Source organism: Myxine glutinosa, chromosome 9 (genome assembly GCF_964187855.1).
Source record: "Myxine glutinosa chromosome 9, kmMyxGlut1.1, whole genome shotgun sequence".
Classification (NCBI taxonomy): Eukaryota; Metazoa; Chordata; class Myxini; order Myxiniformes; family Myxinidae; genus Myxine; species Myxine glutinosa.
In genome coordinates, this window is record NC_136269.1 from 62,896,250 (window position 1) to 62,921,457 (window position 25,208).

The following is a 25,208-nucleotide window of genomic DNA, read 5'->3' on the forward strand; positions in this document are numbered from 1 at the left end:
CGCTCTAGTTTAGAATTGTATCTATGTCCAAATAAAATGTAAACTTTTTGACAGTAGTCCAACAGGATTGTGCAGAGGCTTACCTTTTATCAGTCTAGCCTGGGTTCGTTTCTTGGCCCTACTTTAAACTGCCATCCTGGTATTTCATATTCAAAGTTTGCATCACAAAGAACACCATCCGTTGGATGGACATCAAGCTGGCTGTCCATTCTGCTTGCATTAACTGGTGTAATTATGCCAGAGATCCCAGAACGAATTTCGCAAAGAGTAGTTCACCTATTTTCCAGGAAACAGGTTCAAAATTCCTCCCCAAATGTGCTCCAGTCGAATGTCAAACCTGGAAAGCCAAAGGGTCAAACGTCTGTCACAACCACCGCAAACAAGTCCAACCCGATTGCATTACATACTTAGGGGTCACCTGTTGGCGAATATGCGCCCCGTCCCGGGCGACGTCTCCGTACGGTGTCCCAAGGTCGACAGCCGGTGGTTCGGGTTCGGCCCACCCGTGTTGGAAATCTGGCAGAATACAGAATCACCCAACAAGGCAACAAGCTTCAGCCCAAGAAATGTCACACGAAGTCAAACAGCGCAGTGTTCGACGGACCAAGGAACATATATATATATATATAATATACACATCAAAAAGCAACCGTTAGGGATCATATGTGTAAATGACGATCCATAAATTAAATTTGTTATCCTAAACTTATGCACACCACCACGACGACCACCACCACCACCACCACCACGACAACCATCTGCACACCACCACGACAACCATCTGCACACCACCAAGACAACCATCTGCACACCACCACGACAACCATCTGCACACCACCAAGACAACCATCTGCACACCACCACGACAACCATCTGCACACCACCACGACAACCATCTGCACACCACCAAGACAACCATCTGCACACCACCACGACAACCATCTGCACACCACCAAGACAACCATCTGCACACCACCACGACAACCATCTGTACACCACCACGGCAACCATCTACACACCACAACGACAACCATCTGCACACCACCACGACAACTATCTGCACACCACCACGACAACCATCTGCACACCACCAAGACAACCATCTGCACACCACCAAGACAACCATCTGCACACCACCAAGACAACCATCTGCACACCACCACAACCATCTGCACACCACCAAGACAACCATCTGCACACCACCACGACAACCATCTGCACACCACCACGACAACCATCTGCACACCACCACGACAACCATCTGCACACCACCAAGACAACCATCTGCACACCACCACGACAACCATCTGCACACCACCACGACAACCATCTGCACACCACCACGACAACCATCTGCACACCACAACGACAACCATCTGCACACCACCACGACAATCATCTGCACACCACCACGACAACCATCTGCACACCACCAAGACAACCATCTGCACACCACCAAGACAACCATCTGCACACCACCAAGACAACCATCTGCACACCACCACGACAACCATCTGCACACCACCACGACAACCATCTGCACACCACCACGACAACCAACTGCACACCACCACGACAACCATCTGCACACCACCAAGACAACCATCTGCACACCACCACGACAACTATCTGCACACCACCACGACAACCATCTGCACACCACCAAGACAACCATCTGCACACCACCAAGACAACCATCTGCACACCACCAAGACAACCATCTGCACACCACCAAGACAACCATCTGCACACCACCACGACAACCATCTGCACACCACCACGACAACCATCTGCACACCACCACGACAACCATCTGCACACCACCACGACAACCATCTGCACACCACCACGACAACCATCTGCACACCACCAAGACAACCATCTGCACACCACCACGACAACCATCTGCACACCACCACGACAACCATCTGCACACCACCACGACAACCATCTGCACACCACAACGACAACCATCTGCACACCACCACGACAACCATCTGCACACCACCACGACAACCATCTGCACACCACCACGACAACCATCTGCACACCACCAAGACAACCATCTGCACACCACCAAGACAACCATCTGCACACCACCACGACAACCATCTGCACACCACCACGACAACCATCTGCACACCACCACGACAACCATCTGCACACCACCACGACAACCATCTGCACACCACCACGACAACCATCTGCACACCACCAAGACAACCATCTGCACACCACCAAGACAACCATCTGCACACCACCACGACAACCATCTGCACACCACCACGACAACCATCTGCACACCACCACGACAACCATCTGCACACCACCACGACAACCATCTGCACACCACCACGACAACCATCTGCACACCACCACGACAACCAACTGCACACCACCACAACCATAACGACGACCATCACCACCACCACGACGACCATCACCACCACCACGACGACCACGCTAGCGAGCAGAACCTATTCTTCAAGCAGGGGTTGTAAGCACAACAACAGTATAATTAAAATAAACTGTTTCGTCAAACAATACATTTCTTAATATCCAGGATAACAACGTCGCCAACGTCGCCAACGTCGAGCGACCAAAATGCGCGCGATCAGCGAACCTCCGCTTCCCATTGGACGAAAGAAATGAACTAAAACTAAAAATATCCCAAGGCCGAAATAATATTCGCAGGGAAGATTAGAACATAATCGGCGGCTTGGTGTTGGAAAAAAAAATCATTTTATGGATTTAGCTTTTACACTTGATGTGACGTGGAGCCTTCGAGACGGGCCTAGTGCGATGACGCGAGAGGAGGCTTGATGTAGCAAACAGTTTGGGATTGAGCTACTCGGTATATATTTATTTAATATCACGTCCGATATCGGAAGAGATATCGATCGGCACGGCCGGAAGTCATGAACCCGCAGAGGTCATCAGGTCGTGAAACGTTCGATGCAGCGAGCAACAGCGACTTTACATTTGTCTCTCCTACCGGGGATGCTGGTGGGTACTTTGGTTCCGGCCGGGTGAGAAATGCTTGTTAATGTTGTTGACAAATGTCATTGTTTCGATGGTGTTTTGGAAGACGCTGTTTATTTGTATTCGACTTGCTGGAAGCCTGTGGTAAAAATACCACGACAGAAAAATAAAAATAGGGCCAATACCCCTGGTAGAATAGAGCGGTAGACGACACTGACTAAAAGTAAAGGTATTTTAAACAGTATCACGGTATTATAAACCAATTTCAATGGTTGCTAGGAGACAGGGCAGCATGTAGAATCATCCTAACTTTAATAATCATGTCTTTAAACAAACAAACAAAAAAAAATACCTATTTTGGGGGGCAACCCCCACCTGACCACCCGTACAACCCCTTGGACCCCGGTTTTTCTAATACCGTCAACAAACTTTGGTACATCACGTGTGGTGAAGGTTGTGGTCACGTGTCATTGAAATAGTGTGTGTAGTTTCAGTGGAAAAAGCAAATTCCTATTTTGGTGGTTAAAGCTGGACCAATTTTAACCACCCCCCCCCCCCACTCCCCTCCGTAGACCCACTCAGACCCCGATTTTCTTTTTTAAATTTTATTCCGTGAACAAACTTGAGTTGCAACATACCTAATATCATTTGTTCCAAGTTTGGTCACAATCCCATCAGCGGTTTCAGAGAAGTTGCATGTGTTTATGGACTGACGGATGGATGGACGGACGCCGCACCATCCCATGAGCTCCCTGGACCGGCGTTCCAGGTGACCAAAAATAAAATGAAGCCTTTTATTCTTGCGTTCGTTTAAAGACCTAAATTGAGGCACTATCCAGTATTATAATTTCCCGTAGGTGTGGGTTAATTTGAAACAACTTTTACGTAATTTATTGTCTCTAATGAGCATTTCCATGTTTTGGGGGGAGGATGGGTGGGAGGGGGTGGCGGAGTGGACAGACACCATTAGCCTATTAAATATACTGTATGGAGTGTGTATTGTGAAGTTCCAAAACAATAATATTTCTTAACAGCAAATACAGCGCAGAATATTTCTTAACAGAAAAAAGGTCGGAAGCGATCGAAGCAGCGGTATGTTGCATTATACACCACCCAGCTTCAATATTGGAAGCAACTTTTGCTGAATATTGTTTTCACCCCAAGGAGTGTTTCTGTGTTTCAGGGTGTGACATACATACAGACAGATGACGTTAGATATATATATATATATATATATACTGAAACGCAAAAGAAACTTACCACCTTTGAAACCTTTAAATATCAACAATAACACTGCGTGTAGTAAATGTGTGAACTTATTTGTGGACAATAGTGTCCTCGCTGTCAGACAAAACGGTCACGGATGGTCACTTGAACCTTCAATGGTCACTTCATAGCACAGCTGTTGAACAGCCGTTTTGACTGTCAGTGATTAGCCAAGGGGTACGGGATGATTTTAATGAGCTGCACGTGATGTCTTGATATTGGCTTTAAAAAGGCCAGTGCAAAATGGGCATTTTGACCGAAAAATTTGACCATTTTGACCAACTTCAAAAAGACCGAAAACACAAAAGAAACTTACCACCTTTGAAACCTTTAAATATCAACAATAACACTGCGTATAGTAAATGTGTGAACTTATTTGTGGACAATAGTGTCCTCACTGTCAGACAAAACGGTCACGGATAGTCACTTGAACCTTCAATGGTCACTTCATAGCACAGCTGTTGAACAGCCGTTTTGACTGTCAGTGATTAGCCAAGGGGTACGGGATGATTTTAATGAGCTGCACGTGATGTCTTGATATTGGCTTTAAAAAGGCCAGTGCAAAATGGGCATTTTGACCGAAAATTTTGACCATTTTGACCATTTTGACCAACTTCAAAAAGACCGAAAACGCAAAAGAAATTTACCACTTGTTTGAAATGTAATAAAATTGTAACAGTTCAAAATAAAACAAACCAACAATTGCTAATTGAAACATTGGCATTTTATTGATGACATGTCAAGTTTTTGACCAAGATACACCATCTCATCAGTTTGTTCTACAGTACAGAACAGCACAGGGTGCAATGTCAGTCCCCTTTCAATAGCGTGTATGGCCACCATTGTTTTGGATACAGGCAGTGCATCGTCGGCGTATACTGCCTACCAGTCTTTGGATGGATTGCTGCTGGATTCTGTCCCACTCAGTCCTCAATGTCTGAAGCAGCTCTGCCCGTGTCCTGGCCCTGCCAACTACGCGTCTCCCAAGCTCATCCCACAGGTGCTCTATGGGATTCAGGTCAGGGGAGAGCGCAGGCCACTGCATGGTGTTGATGTTCTCGCCTTGGAGAAATGCAGTGGTAATGCGAGCAGCATGGGGACGAGCGTTGTCATGCTGAAAGGTTCTCAGTTCTGGGTGGTCTAGCAGGAATGGCAGCAGATGAGGTCGCAGGATGTTATCCACATACCGCTGGGCGTTAAGATTCCCATCCACAACCACCAGTGGCATCCTGTACCGGCCTGATATGGCTGCCCACACCATCACACTTGGGCCACCCCACCTGTTGGCTTGACGCACGCAACAATCGGCATATCGCTCGCCTGTTCTTCTCCAGACACACTCACGCCCATCAGGACTGTCCACACAGAACCTTGACTCATCGCTGAAAGCGACCTCGTTCCACTGCGCCAAGGTCCACCGCTGATGCTGCTGGCACCATCTCTGACGGTTGCGGCGATGGGCAACCGTCATCACGGGGCCTCTGTATGGTCTTCTGGCAGTCAGACCATAGTCATGCAGTCGTCTTCGTGCAGTACCATTGGAGATCCGTGGGTTTGCACGCCCCGGAGTTTCTGCCGCAGTGCGGGATGCTGGACGGAATCGATCCCGCAGGTGACTTCGGACCATCTGCCTGTCCTGCCTTGCAGTGGTGACTCTTGGCCTCCCTGATCGAGGTCTGTCATCTGCAGAGTTGTGGAGGGTGTCTCTGTCCACCAGGGCCGATATCGTCTGGTGTGAACAGCCAAGGCGACGTGCCACCTCACGGTAGCTCAGTCCACCTTGCAGCATGCCCAGGGCACGCTGCCGTTGATCCCTTGACAATCGTGGCATGTTGATTGAAATGCCCATTTTGCACTGGCCTTTTTAAAGCCAATATCAAGACATCACGTGCAGCTCATTAAAATCATCCCGTACCCCTTGGCTAATCACTGACAGTCAAAACGGCTGTTCAACAGCTGTGCTATGAAGTGACCATTGAAGGTTCAAGTGACCATCCGTGACCGTTTTGTCTGACAGTGAGGACACTATTGTCCACAAATAAGTTCACACATTTACTACACGCAGTGTTATTGTTGATATTTAAAGGTTTCAAAGGTGGTAAGTTTCTTTTGCGTTTCAGTATATATATATATATATATATATATATATATATATATATATATATATATATATATATATATATATATATATGTATGTTGCCTCAAACAGGGAACCATGATTGTCATGGGGCCCGCAAGGCTAACCCCCGCTCTAGCGGGGAAAATGGCCTTAAAAAGATCATTCATTCATTCATTCATATGTATATGTATGTATATATATGGATATATGTCTCTTTTATATATATATATATATATATATATATATATATATATATATATATATAAACCAGGTTGGCTTGTTCGTGTTTTCATCTGAACTCGTGACGGCATGGGAACCCAGCTTCAAATCTGATCATCGATTTTGCCAGAATGAAAATCGTCTTATTTTTCTTATTTGCATAATCTTCAAAGGGCACTTCGAGCCTATCGCTAAGATTTTATTTTATAGTCATCTAAGATTCATTGGGCCTGGCAGGATTGTGCAGAGCGCACTTACCTTCAAGCTGTCTCATCTGGATTTGATTCACCACATGACTATTTAAAATAACCTGACTGATGTTGGCTTCGTAGACAGGGCACTACATGAATGAGTGGACCGTCCCTTTAATGGACTAGGCTACCTATTCCACCTGTGGCATTATTTTATTGACGTTTAAAATTCCACTTTGTGCCTTTTGAAAAATATATCCACGAAGAGATATCGTTAGCCACCTGCAGAATATTCATCTCGTATTATTTAAATAACAAGAGCTGAAAGAGAGAAAGTAGAGGAAAGTCTACATTTGGGGTGGTTGATATTTAATACATGGTTAGTAACAAATGCATATCCAAACAAAAAAGTCGTAATTGGAGCTATCCTGCCAGTTTTGTGTCAAGTGAGCGCAGACCTCATCTAACCATGACATCACCAAATTTGGTGTTTACCTGAATTAAAAGGGCATCGTTGGACTGCAGGGAAACATGTATGGTATGTGTGACCTATGTTCTTCACATCATGAGCCATCAGTTCAGATGGTGTTGCTAAACAGGCCAACCTGACAGGCCCTCTGCTATGGCAAGAGGTTTGAGTGAGTTTTGCCATTTTTCATCCGACTATACACTCCGGCCCAGGTTTACATCGGGGTTGCGTTCCTGGAAAGTCGTCTTGAAGCGTATCCAGTTTTCCCATGGGAACCGTGTATAAATGTTGGTTACGGTCCTTGGGCCCAAACTCGGGAATGTTTTCTGCAATAAAAGACAATACGAGTTGACTACATACATATTGTTACAGACACGACTTTGATGTTAGGGTGGGCCGAGCGGAATGGCCGCCGTGTCCGCACAAGTTACCCGATTATACTCGAACGTTGACTAAATCGCGCTATGCTAAATCAATGATGGAAAAGACACAACGGCTGGATTAAAATGACACGACACCAAGGGTTCAGTTCTCAAGACCTCCGGAGGAGGTTATATTAGGGCGGAAGGTCAGATTACAACGACAAGAGGGACAGCATAGGAAGACAGGCACTTAGACACACTCTTATAATAGCCCCGACAGACGACAGATAAACAGGACAAAAACTGACTCACACGGGGATTGATGGCAAGGAAAGCGTGCCGTCGATGGCTCAAGGTGCACCGTTCTCGGAGGGGGTGCACCGTTCTCGGAGGTACTGCAATACCGGGTCGATGCGTGGAGCTCGCTCAGCGCTTGGAGGTCGCGACTTGTCTTCTTCAGTCGGGGGCGCATCTGACGTCACGTCCGGTAAGTGGCCGCGTATATCCGGCGGGGAGTGACACGCCCTCGGCTAGTTAGCTCCGCCCCAGATGGAATCGGTCCGTTGCTTCTCATTGGGTGCGTGCGGGGGGGTTACCGGCTCCGCCCTTGACGAGGGGCTGACAGGGAGCCCCTTCGTGGTAACCCCGTCGGAGCGCATGGTCAATGGCGGCTAAACGGGCCGGTGTGAGGACGCACACTCCCCCGCGCCGCGCCGTTGTTGTAGTTGTTGTAGTTGTTGTTGTAGTTGTTGTTGTAGTTGTTGTTTGTAGTTGTTGTTTGGGGAAGAAGATGGGAGGAGGTATGGGAAGGTCCTAAACTCACTACTGGTGCCATATAATCACATTCTGGTGCAACGAAGAGTCAGAATTAATGGAAACGAGTCCTTAACTGACATAGACTAAGAATAACTAGCAAGATGTCCGAAAGTTGTCTACGTGAGATGCGGTGGACCTGGGCACGACATTTAATGGGGGAAAAAGGGGAAGGTCGGTTCTACAGTGTTATTTACAGGCAATGGGACTAGGGAATGGGGGATTGGGGATAGTTGGGGAGTATTGGGGAAATAGGGGAGTATTTACAAGCGGATATTGAGGCCAAGTCCCATATCCGCAACATTGCACCCTTCTCTACCCTCGGGGCGTCCCGACCCGATAAATTTTTACCTACTTTAGTGTGGCACTCAGATGTAGTTCCCTCTACTATTAACTCTACCCTGAGTGCGACAGTTTTACAGATGTTCACAAATGAGTAAATATGTCCCCCTGCGACGTTGCACCCTTCTCCTCACAGAAACACACCCACAGGATAACCGAATTGCGGAAAGAATTCGCAAACTAAACATACAGCCGGTAGGGAGCATTATTTACAAGACTACGCTGATATTTACACTACGATCCAGGACCTGTTTTTGGAGGAACACATGCAGATGTTATGCATAGAGAGAGCACGCATGCCAGCATCGATACACCCACCCACGAGTGCTCTGTGGCCTTACGGCCTTTAATAATGTGCAGAGCACCCCATCCAAGCACCAAAAGCACCACCCCAGCACCAATCGGTGCAGTCACCATTGTTCAATGAATAAAAATAAATTCAACAACCCCTAACCCTGCAGGTGTCTCTTGCTCTTCGTGTGGTGCACTTGGCCTTCTGGCTTCTTTAAAAATAAAGAAAGGCGCCAACCGCGTCCATTTCTGTATTGTGGCCTTCAGTGGTGTCAACTAAAAGTGGTTCACCTGTATGGCATAGGTGCCACGTTGACCCATAGGTCCATCCACGGGTGGTGCTTGGCCGCAAAAGAACTGCGGTCCATGGTGGGTGGCCACAAACATTGCGGTCCATATGGTGTATCGATCCAGGCAGCAAGCAGCGAAAGTGCAGGCCCACAACTGCGAAGCCAGCACCTCTCTCTCCTCTCTCTCTCTGCCCCAAAGCCAGATCCTCGGAGGTGGGAGACAAAAGAAGCAGACAAGTGAGTAAGGTGGTAAGGGCGCAAAAGTGCACGCAACACAAGGTAATGCACACTAGGGGCACATGGGAACCAGGTGAGACAGGTACGTTCCTACCGTACGCTCCCCCCCCCCACCAGGTAACCTACATGGCCCCTCCCTTACCCCTTACTGTATCCACAAAACACAACACTACCCATAAACATCTACTTTACCAATCAACAAACGTCCCTACTGTCTTCCCCGTTCCTCCCATATACCAAATTCGTCTTCTCTCCCTCCGAACCAATCAAATTTGCCATTTTCAACTCTCATCAAAATTTGCCATCTCCAACTGAACATCAAAATTTGCCATTACCAATTCATCATCAGTCCCTCCTAAGGAGGGAGAGATGGAATCACCCCAATGTCTCATCCACGTCGTGATGCGTCTCACAAATCCTCACAGCAATTCTCATTTCCTGCACACAGAACAAAGAAAACACAGGTGTGGAGTCATCATCATCACCACAGGTAAGTGGCTGCGTATGGTGCGACAGGTTCATCAATCCTAACTATTTCCTAAATGACTTTAACAACTTTACACTACCCGGGGTCTTTCTCCGGCCAAACCATTGGCCCTCTTACACTATGGGTTCTAAAAACCAATTCCCATTGGCCAAACTGTGGTGCTTTTCAATTTGGGGTCTCACTCCCCCGATTCATCTCCCGGTGCCCTCGCACAATTTCTGGGCTGTGGCGTGTACCTCTCCCAGCGGGTCTACCCACCTGCACACCTCCACCACTGCAGTTGCCTCCGAGCTTACCTGCTCCTTACCCTAACCTAACTACCTGGGGAAGGCCCTCTGGCGCTCTCCCCACTCGGTGCCCTCTCTGGCACTGGGCTACCCGATCCATACCCGGGATCCTCAGGCACCCACTGACACTAACGGCTCCCAGAGCCCACCTGCGGCCTCACCTGGCCGACATCCTCACAGTGGTGGAGTGCCCAACCAACTACACACACTAACAGGCTACACGCCCAGCCATTTCCACAACACTAATGCACCCATTCACAATACCATTCTGCAACCGCACCACAAATGCCAATATCCAACCACAATTTACCTATACCCTCTACCTAACACTTACACTACCCGCCCCGGGTACTCGTGAAAGGGGTCCACTCTTCCCCCATCCACACCTTCGCACCATGCACACCACTCCCTACCACTTACTCCAACTCTCTCCACACATCTGTACCTGCACACCTGTGCTCTCACACCTGGTGCCACCTGCACCCTTCTCTCCCCAAGCGCATTCGCGCTGATCCACAACACTCATTACTCACACACTGTTCCACACACCTGTCCAGTTGCACACCTGTGCAATCACACCTGTTCAATTCTCACACCCACGGCATCATCTCAGCTAACTACTCCCTTCTGAACTTGCGCTTCCCAGTCGTGCCTTTAACTATTGCGCTCCCTCGTCATTATCATCCATACTAATCTACCTGCGTCCCCACTACAGGTATCAGTCACTAACTAACCTTAACGTCACCTCATGTCATCTTTGCTAGATCCCTACAATATAACCTAACCCACCCGGGCTAGTTTTCACTGCCATACACCCCATAATCTATTGCGCATTTGCCCCACATGGGAAGGGTGGCAGAGATGCCACCCTTACCCACCGGGCCCATCGCTCCTCAATCCCCCAGTCCTCTGGCACTAATAAGCCCCCCTTATTCAGAGGTACTGGGTCCCGCCTCGGCATCTAAAGCCGAGGCAATCCACGGGGGCGCCTGCTCGCCAGTGTAAGGTCTTATCCGGTCGGCGTGGACGATCCGAGGGAGGGCTCGTGGCCCCATTTTGATCTTAATGACCACGTCACAGATTTGCGACAGGACGACTCCTGGGCCTTGCCAGGGGGAGGTGAGCTTTGGGCACCTTCCCTTCCGCCTCCGGGGATTAAAGAACCAAATCTTCATCCCCGGAGCGTATTGACTCCCCTGGCTCCGGTCGTCGTACCTGCGCTTCATCTTTTCCCCCGCCAGATGGAGTTGGCGGCGGGCGAAGGCATGGACTAGCTCCATGCCTTCCTCTAGGTGACGTGCGTACCCCTCCCTCGGCGGGTTAACCACTGTGTCTGGCACGGGACCGCATAGCAAGTCGGCGGGAGCCCGTAACTCCCGCCCATACATAAGCAACGCTGGACTGCATGCGGTGGCCCCGTGCTGGCTGGTTCGGTAGGCCATAAGCAAATAAGGGAGATGTTCGTCCCAGTCATCCTGACGGGTGGCGGTGAACAGTGCCAGTTGTTGGATTAGAGTTCGGTTAAATCTTTCCACCATCCCGTCAGATTGAGGTCTTAAAGGCGTTGTTCTGGTTTTCCGAATTGACAGGAGACTGCACACATCTTTTAGCAATTTGCTCTCAAAATTTCGTCCCTGGTCGGTGTGCAACTCCTGTGGAATCCCATGCCGGCACACAAATCCTTCCACGAAGGCCTGCGCTACCACCCCTGCTTCTTGGTTGGGGAGGGCGTAGGCCTCCGGCCACTTGGTGAAGTAGTCCATCACAACGAGGATGTACTTATTACCTAGGCGGGTGCGGGGTAGTGGGCCTAGGATATCCATGGCCACCCGCTCTAGGGGGGCCCCCACCTGGTGTAATTGAAGGGGGGCCATCATCCTCCGTGCTGGTCCCTTTTTGGCAGTACAGGCGTCGCATCTCCGACACCAGTCCTGTATGTCGCGCCCCATATTCACCCAATAAAACCTCCGGCGTACCCTCGATGTTGTCTTTGTCCTGCCCAAATGGCCGCCGGGGCGGGTACCATGCACCTGTTGCAATATATCGGTCTTAAATTTGTTTGGGACTACCACCAGCCAGGAAGTTCTATCAGAGGGAACCTCCACCCACTTGCGATACAAGATGTTATCCTTCAATTCCAGAGTTTTCCACTGAGCCCAATATGCCTTTGTTTGTGCCCCGAGGGGGGTGACCTCTTCCCCCTTTGGTCTTTGCCCCAATTTGACCCAATTGAACACTGGCCCCAGGACAGGATCCTCCTGCTGGGCCGTGCTCCATGCCAAAGTTCCGAATTCCTCATCTGCGGTTAGTGGCAAAATTGGCCCTCTCACCCGGGTTGCCCGGACGACGAGAATCGGGGCGGAATCGCCCAATTGCTCCCTCTCCTCGTGTCTCGCACAAAATTTACAGTTTTCCCCCAGACAAGGACGCCGAGAGAGTGCGTCCGCATTACCATGGGCCTTCCCGGCCCTATGGGCCACATCAAAATCGTACTGCTGCAACTTTTCCAACCACCTTGCAATTTGGCCCTCCGGTTCCTTGAACCGAAGGAGCCATTGCAAGGAGGAATGGTCAGTTCTAACCAAAAATTTCCGCCCGTACAGGTACGGGTGGAAATGGTTCATGGCAGCCAGCATGGCCAATAACTCTTTGCGAGTGACGCAATAATTTCGCTCGGGCCTACTTAAGGCCCGACTATAGTAACCAATCACTCTCTCCACGCCCTCCTGTGTCTGAGACAAAACTGCGCCCAATCCTTCCTGGCTCGCATCCGTGTCCAGGGTAAATGCCCCGCCACTAGTGGGGTAAGCTAGAAGGGGTGCGGATGTTAGACACCCCTTCAATTTTTGGAAGGCCTCGTGGCACTCCCGTGTCCAATTAAATCGCGTCCCCTTCTCCGGAAGCCGGTGGAGGGGACGGGCCAACTCCGCAAATTTCGCCACAAAGCGCCGGTAGTAGGAGCAGAGTCCCAAAAATCCCCGCACCTCCTTGATGGTACGTGGTGCGGGCCACTCCTCTACCGCTTTAATTTTGTCTGGGTCCGTTTTTACCCCCTCGCGGCCGATCACGTGACCTAGATAGGCCACCTCTCTTGCAAACAAAGTGCACTTACTCGGGTTCAGCTTCAACCCTGCCTGTCTGAGGCACCCGAACACCTGGTCCAAATTAGCTACTGCCTGGGGGAACGTTTGGGCATGTACCAGGACGTCATCCAGGTACACCAGGCATGATTGCCATGGCATGCCGCCTAGTACATGCTCCATCAATCTTTCAAAGGTGGCGGGGGCGTTACACAAACCAAACGGCATCACAGTAAACTGATACAGTCCCTTACCTGTGGAAAATGCCGTTTTCTCCTTCCCTGCCCTATCCATCTCCACCTGCCAATACCCACTCTTGAGGTCCAAAGTTGTGAACCAATTTGAGCCCGCAACGGCATCGAGGGTGTCATCAATCCTTGGCAGGGGATATGAGTCCTTGAGTGTCACGTTGTTTAGCTGGCGATAGTCCACGCAGAACCGCGTGGTCCCATCCTTCTTTTTGACCAGCACAACAGGTGACATCCAAGGACTTCCCGAGGGCTCGATCACACCTGCGTCGAGCATTTTTTCAACCTGCTCGTCAGCTTCCGCCCTCTTGCTCCAAGGGAGCCGTCGGGCGGCCTGACGAATAGGCCGGGCCTCACCGGTGTGGATCTGATGTTTCACCAGGCCCGTACGTCCAATATCCTCGGTGGACAGGGAGAAGAGGTCCAAATGGGACCCAACCAGTTTGTGTAAGGCCTCCCTCTGGGTACCTCCCAACTCTACGCTACTACGATTTACCATCTCGCAAATGGGATCGGGCCAATTCCTACTTGTTATTGAAGGCTCCCCCCGGGGTCGGCTCGGCTGGACGTTCTCGCCCCTCACTGTCGCGACTTCCTCAACTGGGGTGCAGCCAGCTACCCTCGTGCCCCTTACTATAGTGCGTGGTTCTGTACTCATATTTATTACTCGGACGGCCACTACCGGTCCGTCCGTTTTTACAAGGGTGCGGCCCACGATTAAACCCGGTATGGACTGCGCTGCCACCGGTTCGACCAGGCCGCAGGACTCCTGCCATGTTGGGCGAGCTGCCCACCGGGCCGGCACTATCGCCTCGGCCCTTGGGGGGATGGTCACGGCCTCGGAAGCCTCCAGCTCCGCTCTCTCGGCCGTGCTCACTCCCCCTAACGGCAGCTCTTCTACTCCCACCTGCAGGATCCCCCGGCACAAGTCGATTTTACAACCGCTGGCAGTCAACAGGTCCAACCCTATTAAACATGGGTCGCACACCTCCGCCACCCAAACATCTATCTCCCTCCTTACCGACCCTAACTTGAGGGTCACAGAACCACGCCCTATGATCGGGGCCGTTACCCCGGTAGCAAGCTGCAAACTATAATTTTGCAGGCGCTGGATCTTATCCCAGCCACCTGCGCTCGAATCAAGGACCACAGGGCTGATGATCGTGGCGCTAGCTCCTGTGTCCACTACGGCGTCTACCCCCACGCCGGCAATTTTGCATCTAATTGTCAGGCTACCGGTTCCAATTTGGCCACAATAAATGACCTGTCGCGTCAATGAGGGCTCTCCTCCATCCTCTGCTGCCGAACACCGCCCTACGTGCCCGACACCTTCTAGTTTCCCGGGGTCTGGCGGGGGGGTGTCTGGGGTCGGCTAACCCGCTCCCCCCTGGGCGGAGTTGAGGACCTCAACCGCCGGGGATCATCCCGGCGCGCGGCTCGACAGTGCCGCGCCAGGTGACCCAGACGGTTGCAGGTATAGCACCTCACCTGATAAGGTGCTTGCCTCCGGAATTCCAAATTTCCCCCCCTGTAGGTCCGAATTGGATTACCCGCTCGTGGTCCACCGTGGGCCACCTCCGGGGCCGCCTGCCATGGTCCAGGTCCCGCCAGGCGCTGGTCCACCAGCCTCCGGACCATGCCCGCCAGGTCAGGACCCACGTCGGGGGCGGGCCCCCTAAGGGGTCCGCCCTCCATCGGGGGTCCCACCTGGCGGACCGCCATTGCGAGACGCTCGCCCCCCCGGGCCAGGGGCCTCGCTGCTTCCCAACGGGCCGCAGCGTCAGCCGCCTGGCTCAGAGTCTGCGGGCGCCACATGGCGAGCTGTTGCCGGAGCTCAATATCCGGGAGGGCCTGGATAAAATGGTCCAGCGCCAGGCTTTCCCGGGAATCCGCTGCCATGCTAGCATGTGCGATCCCCACTGCGCGGCGAATGTCGTGGGCAAGTTCCCCGATGGCTTCCTGGGGCTTGCGCTTTCGCAGCGCGAGCTGAGCTTTAACAAGCTCGCTCTGCTGTTCTATGCCAAATCGATTAATTAGGGCGTCGCGGAGGGCTGGCAGGGTGAGAGCACCCGCTGGTAATGCCGTCAGCACCTCCGCCGCCGCGCCGCGCAATGCGGCCACCAGGTGTACTCCACCTTCGTCCTCACCCCAACCGTTGCCCTTACACACACAGTCGAACTGCGCCAGGTACGCGCGTAGATCACTCTTGCCGTCATACGGCGCGAGTGGGACCTTGTGGGACCACCTCGTATGCGAGTCGTTGCCCGCCGGCCGGACCCCGTGCGTCGCCCCTTGCGGGGTCAGCGCGGGGCCGAACCGGCCGGGCCCCCACAGTACATTACCCCCAAGGGGCTCTCGTGCCTCCCCGGTCCCTCCAACAACTACCCCTGTTGGTGTCGATGCATGGGTCACACCTCCGCAACCCGCTACCCATTCCATACCACCACAACCTTGCTCACCCACACCTCGCACCTCTCGTTCCATACCCTCCGGACCAGCCATACACCTCACTCGTGGCCTCTCACGAACATCCGGGTCTATCTCGACCCCCAAGCTTATTAAATCACCTGGCGCATCATACGCACGACCATATTGGTCACCACTTACACCGGGTCCTCTTTCTCTTCGCTTCTCCTCCATCACCTGCGAATCCCTCATCCGGTTAATGAGCACATCATCACGATCCGAACACAGACTTTGGACCAATTCTTTTACTTCCTCCTTTATCTCTTTCTTATCCTCTCTCCGTCGCTTCTTAATTACGCTCATCCCTTCTTCCACTTCTTCTAATTTCTGCTTCACCTCCTTCATCTCTTCGTGCGCCCCTTTAAGTTCTTCCTCTAACTCCACTTTATTTTTTCTATGTGCTCCCGCACCTCCCGTTCTTTAACCTCCATCACCTCTACCACCTTGTCCATTTTCCTCGTCAGGTCCTCATGTACCGTCTGACACTCTTTTTTAATTACCCCTATGTCCTTTTTCATCTCCTTCTGTGTCGATTTTAAACCCTCTATTACCGCTGTGTTCTTCTTTACCTGGTCCCCCAACTCCTTTTGTCCCACTGTCAGTTGCTCTACTCCCAGCGTCAACTCCTCTATACCCCCTTGCAGTTTTACAGTCCCCTTTCTCACCTCCTTCTCCATGCGCTCCTTACAGTGCCTCACCTCCTCGCGCACTCCTCCGACCTCCTCACTCACTCCTCTTCTGATCTCCTCTCCCATCACTTGCATCTCCTGCCCAGATGCCACCCTCATCTGCTCCATTTCCTCCCTGTGAGCATCCAGTTTGGTTTCTACCCCCATTCTGACCCCCTCTATCTGCTGCCCCATTTGGTTAACTTCCCTTTCCGCTTGGTCCCTCATGTCCCTCAATTTGCCTTCCATCCTGTTTTCTAACCCCTCTAACCCATTTTTCACTCCCTCTATCTGATTCTCCTGGGCAGCCATTCTATTTTCTACCCCCTCTAACCCCTTTTGCATCCCTTCCATTTGATTCTCTTGAGCGGCCATTCTGTTTTCTACCCCCTTTAACCCATTTCTCACCTCTTTTATCCCGTTGCCTAACCCCTCACCGGTACCCCTCGCTTCGTCCCTCATTACCCCCAATTGCTCACCCTGAGCATCCATCCGGTTCCCCATTTGTCCCATACTGCTTTTCAAACCTCTAATTTGGTCTCCCAATTGCTCACCCATTTGTTCCATAAGGGCCCTCATTTGCAGGAGGAAAAGGTTCGAATCCACCAGGGGCGCTGCCACGGTCGCGGGCGCGGTGACCAGCGAGGCGCCATTTTGCGCACCCGCCATGTCGGGCGCAACGACGCTAATCTGTGCGTCTGCTACCCTCGCTGCTTCGCTCTCCTCGCGTCCCTCAATTTGGTCCTGGACCGACCCTGCCTCACTCTCCTCTACCGGAACCCAGCTGTCTTGATCCGCCATAGCGCGACTTTCAAAATTCGGGTTTTTATTTTCGTAAAACAAATTCAAATTTCGCCGTTATAATTTCGAGCGGGAAACGCGCTCCGGATCGAATTCTACCTCCCCAACACCAATTGTTACCCTAGTGGTACAATTGGTGTTCCAAAATTTGGGCCTAATAAATTTAGTCCCAGGTCCGAATCCGACACTCCTGACACCAATTGTTACAGACACGACTTTGATGTTAGGGTGGGCCGAGCGGAATGGCCGCCGTGTCCGCACAAGTTACCCGATTATACTCGAACGTTGACTAAATCGCGCTATGCTAAATCGATGATGGAAAAGACACAACGGCTGGATTAAAATGACACGACACCAAGGGTTCAGTTCTCAAGACCTCCGGAGGAGGTTATATTAGGGCGGAAGGTCAGATTACAACGACAAGAGGGACAGCATAGGAAGACAGGCACTTAGACACACTCTTATAATAGCCCCGACAGACGACAGATAAACAGGACAAAAACTGACTCGCACGGGGATTGATGGCAAGGAAAGCGGGCCGTCGATGGCTCAAGGTGCACCGTTCTCGGAGGGGGTGCACCGTTCTCGGAGGTACTGCAATACCGGGTCGATGCGTGGAGCTCGCTCAGCGCTTGGAGGTCGCGACTTGTCTTCTTCAGTCGGGGGCGCATCTGACGTCACGTCCGGTAAGTGGCCGCGTATATCCGGCGGGGAGTGACACGCCCTCGGCTAGTTAGCTCCGCCCCAGATGGAATCGGTCCGTTGCTTCTCATTGGGTGCGTGCGGGGGGGTTACCGGCTCCGCCCTTGACGAGGGGCTGACAGGGAGCCCCTTCGTGGTAACCCCGTCGGAGCGCATGGTCAATGGCGGCTAACCGAGCCGGTGTGAGGACGCACACTCCCCCGCGCCGCGCCGTTGTTGTAGTTGTTGTAGTTGTTGTTGTAGTTGTTGTTGTAGTTGTTGTTTGTAGTTGTTGTTTGGGGAAGAAGATGGGAGGAGGTATGGGAAGGTCCTAAACTCACTACTGGTGCCATATAATCACATTCTGGTGCAACGAAGAGTCAGAATTAATGGAAACGAGTCCTTAACTGACATAGACTAAGAATAACTAGCAAGATGTCCGAAAGTTGTCTACGTGAGATGCGGTGGACCTGGGCACGACATTTAATGGGGGAAAAAGGGGAAGGTCGGTTCTACAGAGTGTTATTTACAGGCAATGGGACTAGGGAATGGGGGATTGGGGATAGTTGGGGAGTATTGGGGAAATAGGGGAGTATTTACAAGCGGATATTGAGGCCAAGTCCCATATCCGCAACAATATATATTTAAATGTTGCTTTAATATAAAAGTGTAAATAAATAGCATGTACAGTTGTACATTAATCGGAGATGGTTATGAAGCTTGCTTATAGTGTGGTGGAGTTTGACTGGTTTAGGTTGACCTTGAATGGTTTAGTTTGACCTTGAATAATTACCTAAAGACTGTTGGTGTGCCTATCTTTTCTTCTTCTGATAAATCTCTTTTTATCAGTCAATGGTATCATTTTGAGTGATTTAAATGAATTGAGCAACTTGAAAGCGTAACGTTGCGACTTGTAGCGGATCTTTGTTCCCCACCTGATTATAGACTTTGAAGTGAACGTTCGGTTATACGGGGCCGATCTGTATTGTTATCTAGGGCTGGCAGGATGGCCTACAGGTATGCACACTCGTCAGCTGTCTAGCCTGAGTTTGAGTCTTGACCGACCTATAAACTTTCATCCTGGTGTTTCACAGACAGGGTGATTCATCAATGTGTCCATCGGATGGACGTTAAACCAGGTCTGCTGGCATTAGTTGGTGGACGCTAAATATCCCGTAGTGTCCTTCACAAAGAGTAGGCGAGCTATCGCCAACACCATGACTAAGTTCCAAATATCTGCCCTAACCACTGACTGCGAAGGCTATGGCACACCACCAAGTAAAACCTTTGCCAATAAAGTGCTCTGGCAGCACTGGCGCTCTGTAACAGACTGTGGTACATCATAATGAGTATTGTCGATCAATTACCACAACCTGTATACTTGTATTGCCATTAACGTTAAAATGGCATATTCTGCTCTGACTTTACATAACCGTTTTATTTTGATGTTAAGCAGATGTAATGAGCAATAACATCATGTTTGTGGTGTGATGTTTTGTGTATCAGATGTCAGTGGGAATATAGCTTCCACGGATGTGAAGCTGATGCTCGGTGAAGATGCTCAGCAGCAATCGACAACTGCGGCATTTCTTCAGAAGAAGGGATATGGTTGGTTACTTGAGGTGGAAGACGGAGATGACCCAGACAGCCAAAAACCCCTGCTGTAAGACTCCTGTTGTTGTCACCACGATTACAAAAAAAAACTGGTTGGGGGAGGGGAGTGTGGGGGGTAATTGTAATCTGCTCTCTCTGTCTGTCACGCTATCTCTTCCTAAACGGTTGTGCAGCAATTCACCTAACTTACTACTGTGTTCAAAAAGTATCCGACCTTTATTTTTCGTGCGTAAAAAAAAAAGAAGCTAGGGAGGCGTTGATTGGTGCACGTATGTAGGCGATCCTAATGCGCACGCGTGAATTTTTTCCCACCTGCAGAAGCTGTCATTCGACGGCAGACCGCCGATGAGTGAGGACATGTAAGTGAGAGCCGTCGGATTTTCGTTTTTGACAAAATGACGGAAAAACTTGAACAACGCTACTGCATCAAATTTTGTGTAAAGCTTGGCGATTCCCAAGTGGAAACGAACCGCAAGATTCAACACCGTTCATTCCATTATGAAGGAGGATTTGGGCTTCAGGAGAATCTCAGCGAAGTTCGTACCAAAGCTGCTAACGATTGAGCAGAAGCAACTCCGTTTGGAGATCGCACAGGACATGCTGCAGACTGTGAACAGCGATCCCAGCTTCCTCAACACAGTGATCACTGGCGATGAGTCCTGGGTTTATGGGTACGACCCAGAAACCAAGTTGCAGTCATCACAATGGAAGCATCCAACATCCCCGAGGCCAAAAAACACAAAATTTGATGCAGTAGCGTTGTTCAAGTTTTCCCGTCATTTTGTCAAAAACGAAAATCCTACGGTGCTCACTTACATGTCCTCACTCATCGGCGGTCTGCCGTCGAATGACAGCTTCTGCAGGTGGAAAAAATTCACGCGTGCGCATTAGGATCGCCTACATACGTGCACCAATCAACGCCTCCCTAGCTTCTTTTTTTTTAACGCACGAAAAATAAAGGTCGGATACTTTTTGAACACACTACGTAGTAGTTATGATCACCAAATGGCAAGAAGGTGCGAGAGCATGATCATTTTCCCCCAGCCCTGAGGCCCAAGGATGGCGTCAAAAGGTCAAGTAGAAATACCGAAAAAATTACGGGCACATTTTTATCCTTTTAGGTAATCGAAGATCATGAAGTGTTGTAGTTTTTATATGAGGACATACTACATAGATTACCTGCTCGTGGTCTCAACTGACTCCTATGCCACATGATGCAGGGAACCCAGACTAAAATCCCATTTACCATATATGTGTTTGTCCATTGTCGACTGCTGTCCTTGCAATTCATGTAAAAGTACACTGAGATCTACTATTTTATCTGTCCTGCTTGTGATATACGGTAAAACCTCGCCCATCCTCTGGCATTACATTCCTGTAATCCTCCGTGAATGGCGAAATCGCAAACACCAAACAGTTTATAACATGAAAGTCAATGAGATACGTTACAGACCCCCAAAATTTAAGTCCAAAAATCATTGATAAATTAATGATTATTATAATGATAATAAATAAATAAAAATGACGGCCTGGTGTGTTTCAGATGCTTATATCACAGAACACACACTCGGTGTTAACTCAAATAAGCCATGTTACATATCTGACTGCATCTGTGTCCGAGGTGATCATGGATATACATGAACAGAGTATTACAGTGTGATAGTAATCCACGGGGTGGTGTTACGCGGCAAGGCATATAATCTAATCAATTAACACAGTGTATATGTACTGTATTTCTTTTATTGTCAAAAACAGTCCAAAATCCTTCGATTCTTAGTCTTTTATCCTGAAAACCGGGATATCCTGAAAAATGGCAACCCTTCGGTCCAAAGGTTCCCAGATATGTGGTTGGTTACCTGTATTATAATTTAACATAATTTTAAATTAAGGAAAGACTGTTATCCAAAAATTGAAAGTATTTGAATGAATGAATGAATGATCGTTTTAAGGCCAAATATTCCTACAGGTCGCACAAGATCTGCCAGCCACCCTCTGATGGTTAAACTGCCGAAATCTCGGCTCTCTGCTCACCTTCACTCTTTCATTCCTCTTTTCTCCCGCCTCTGGAACAAACTCCCACACTCACTTCAATCACACTCCTCCCTCCAGGTCTTTAAAACAGCTGGTCTCCACCATCTCTTATCTTCCCCCATCCAAAACCTTGATCTTTTCTACCCCCACTAATTCACCCCAGATCCACCTTGTTTGAAATTCCAACTTCTTTCCTGGAAGTCCTGGCAGTGTCCATATGTTTTATACCTCTCCCACCCCCCCCCCCCCCTTCCCATGCCTCCCCCCAAAGCCCTCTCCCTCCCACAGTTCTCTCGATGTCTCCATGTCTCTCGGTCCCTGCTCTCAAATGTTGTGTTTGTGTCCTTCCCTCTCTCTCCCCATCTTGTCTACCGCTCCCGATGTTATTTGTTTTATGTGTCTGTTTGTCTTTCTGTGTGATTAATGTTCGCTCTTTCACGAGCCTCGATCTTGTATACAAAACAAAAAAAGAAAAAAAATAAGGCCATTTTCCCCGCTAGAGCGGGGGTTAGCCTTGCGAGCCCCATGACAATCATGGTTCCCTGTTTGAGGCAATGTTTTATGGCCGGATGCCCTTCCTGACGCCAACCCTTGGTCGCCTCTTACGATGCGCAGGGATACGGTGTACCTATTCTAGGCCGGGGTACACACCGGGATCATTCATCCCAGCAAGCTGGTACTCAATTTGCCGACCTCGGAAGGATGACAGGCTGAGTCAACCCCCCTGGCGTTAATTCAGCGATCAACCGGGATTCGAACCCAGGATCCTAGGATCCCAAACCGGCACCCTAACCGCTAAGCCAACACCAGGCTGGTATTTAAAGTATTAAAGTATTTTAAAAAGTATTCGTTTCGTATTCGTTTCGTAAGTATTCGTAAAGTTTCGTTTAAAGAAAGTATTTAAAAACATGAAAACCAAACAAGTTTAAGGGGGCTGGTGGTTTAATTACATAAACACCCGTCTGCACAAACAGCGGAGCTTCAACGTAGGGGGAGGCTCGGTCAATCAGGTCTGTGCAATGGTTGCCAACCTATAGCTGTTTATCCATTCTTTATCCTTTAAATACTGAGCATAAAGACAGCAGCAAGTTCCATTTTTAGTTTTTGGTATGACTCACTCAGGGTTGGGTTCGAACCACTGACCTTCCAGATTCGGAGTAGACACTCTAACCATTACATCATTGAGTCTGGTCACCAAACTTTCTTAATAAAGTTCTCCTTCCATTGCTTTCCATTTGATGAAAACTAGAATGCTGCTGGTACACCAGAAACTTTAAAAGTTAAAACTTCATGATGTTTAAACATGTACACTATTTTCATCATCGCAATGGTGGTGTGTGTGTGTGTGTGTGTGTGTGTGTGTGTGTGTGTGTGTGTGTGTGTGTGTGTGTGTGTGTGTGTGTGTGTGTGTGTGTGTGTGTGTGTGTGTGTGTGTGTGTTGTATATAATTGAAGCACTTTAATGATTAAATGTTATCTTTCCCCACCCCCCCCCCCCCCCCCTCCCACTGGGTTCTTCTTTCAGGGAAGAACTGGACATTGATCTCAAAGATATATACTACAAGCTGCGCTGTGTGCTGATGCCACTGCCATCCCTTGGCTTCAATCGACAGGTGGTGCGGGACAATCCAGATTTCTGGGGACCTTTGGCAGTTGTACTGTTTTTCTCCATGGTCTCCCTGTACGGCCAGTTTCGGGTATGTTTGACTGGTTTTAGTGCTGGTGTTCTAGTCATTGTGGTGGTTGTGGAATTTTGGGTTTATTTGTTCTGTGAATGAAAAATTTATTAACAAACATTTATGATATATCGTGAGCATGTTGATGCCCCCAGGGGTGTATGGGAAAGACAACAAACAGGACGTTACTTTTTTAGCATCATCCATTCTTAAGGAGATGGGTGTGGGTATTGTAGAACTTGGGGTGTGCGTGTGTGCACATGCGTGCATGCTCATGCTAATGCTCGTGTGTGCAAGTCCTTATGCATTCCAACTTTTATATATAGTGCCCCGTTCGGCTTTTAGCACAGTTCAACGAAGTTGGCGAGAATAACCTTAACATTTTGACATCTACAGTGCCTTCAGAAAGTATTCACACCCCTTGACTTTTTCACATTTTGTTCTTGCAGCCTCAATTTTAAATTGATTAAGTTGAGATATTTTTTGTCACTGATATACACATAATCCCCATAATCTCAAAGTGGAATTTTTTTTTTAATTAAAAAGATAAAATAGTGAAATACAAAAATATCTAATTTGCATAAGTATTCAACGCCCTGATTCAATACTTGGTAGAAGTGCCTTTGGCAGTAGTTACAGCTTCGAGTCTTCTTGCGTATGTCTGTATCAGCTTTGCACATCTGGATTTGGGGAGTTGCTCCCATTCTTCCTTGCAGATTTGCTCAAGATCTTTCAAGTTGGATGGGGAGCGTCGGTGAACAGCAATCTTCAAGTCTTTCCACAGTTTCTCAATGGAATTCAAGTCTGGGCTTTGGCTGGGCCACTCAAGGACTTTCACATTCTTGTTCTGAAGCCATTCCAGTGTTGCTTTGGTTGTATGCTTTGGGTCATTGTCCAGTTGGAACATAAATCTTCACCACAATCTAAGGTCTTTTGCACTCTGAAGCAGGTTCTCCTCAAACTTTTTCCTGTATTTGGATCCATTAATTGTTCCCTCTATCCTTACATGTCTCCCATTCCCTGTCGCTGAAAAGCAGCCCCATAGCATGATGCTGCCACCACCATGCTTCATGATAGGGATGGTGTTAGATGGGTGATGAGATATGCTCGATGAGATATGCTCGTTTTTGTCTCATCAGACCACAGAATCTTTTGCCTCATGCTCTCAGACTCTTTCACGTGACTTTTTAGCTCACCTGGAACGAAGTTCAGGGGAGCTTATGCGATGGCGCGTCCGTCCGTCAGTCCATCCGTAAACACTTGAAACTTCTTCTCCAAAACCACTCATGGGATTGCGACCAAATTTGGCACAAATTATATATGTTATGTTTTGACAAGTTTGTTCACTGCATTAAAAAAAATCTGCCCCTTAGGGGGTGTACGGGGGTGGGGGGGGGGGGGGGGGGGTTGCCCCCCAAAATAGGTATTTGTTTTCTTCTCAGAAACTACACATGCAATTCCGATGAAACTTTACCACAACCTTCACCACCCGTGGTGTACCAAAGTTTGTACTCAGCATTAAAAAAAATAGGGGTCTAAGGTAGTCGATGGAGGAGGGAGGGGGGGGGGGGAGGGGAGGGAGGGGAGAT

The 25,208-nt window shown here is 49.4% G+C and overlaps 2 protein-coding genes across 3 annotated transcripts in view; one reads left to right on the forward strand and one right to left on the reverse strand.

Moving 5' to 3' along the window:
* The window catches only part of EXO1 (exonuclease 1), an 88,731-nt gene extending 86,094 nt beyond the window's left edge, over positions 1-2,637 (reverse strand). The window contains exons 1-2 of one of the 2 annotated variants that reach the window (XM_068129080.2): positions 2,548-2,637; positions 408-516 (exon numbers count right to left, since the gene is read on the reverse strand). The gene's annotated coding sequence lies outside the window, so the exon portion shown is untranslated. The remainder of the gene's footprint in view (positions 1-407; positions 517-2,547) is intronic. The other variant, XM_068129081.2, reaches the window with a different exon arrangement.
* Positions 2,638-2,760: 123 nt separating this feature from the next.
* YIPF4 (Yip1 domain family member 4) overlaps positions 2,761-25,208 on the forward strand; it is a 29,855-nt gene continuing 7,407 nt past the window's right edge. The window contains exons 1-3 of the mRNA XM_068129079.2: positions 2,761-3,006; positions 19,806-19,962; positions 23,469-23,640. Coding sequence (XP_067985180.1) covers positions 2,919-3,006; positions 19,806-19,962; positions 23,469-23,640 — 417 coding nt within the window. The 5' untranslated portion in view covers positions 2,761-2,918. The remainder of the gene's footprint in view (positions 3,007-19,805; positions 19,963-23,468; positions 23,641-25,208) is intronic.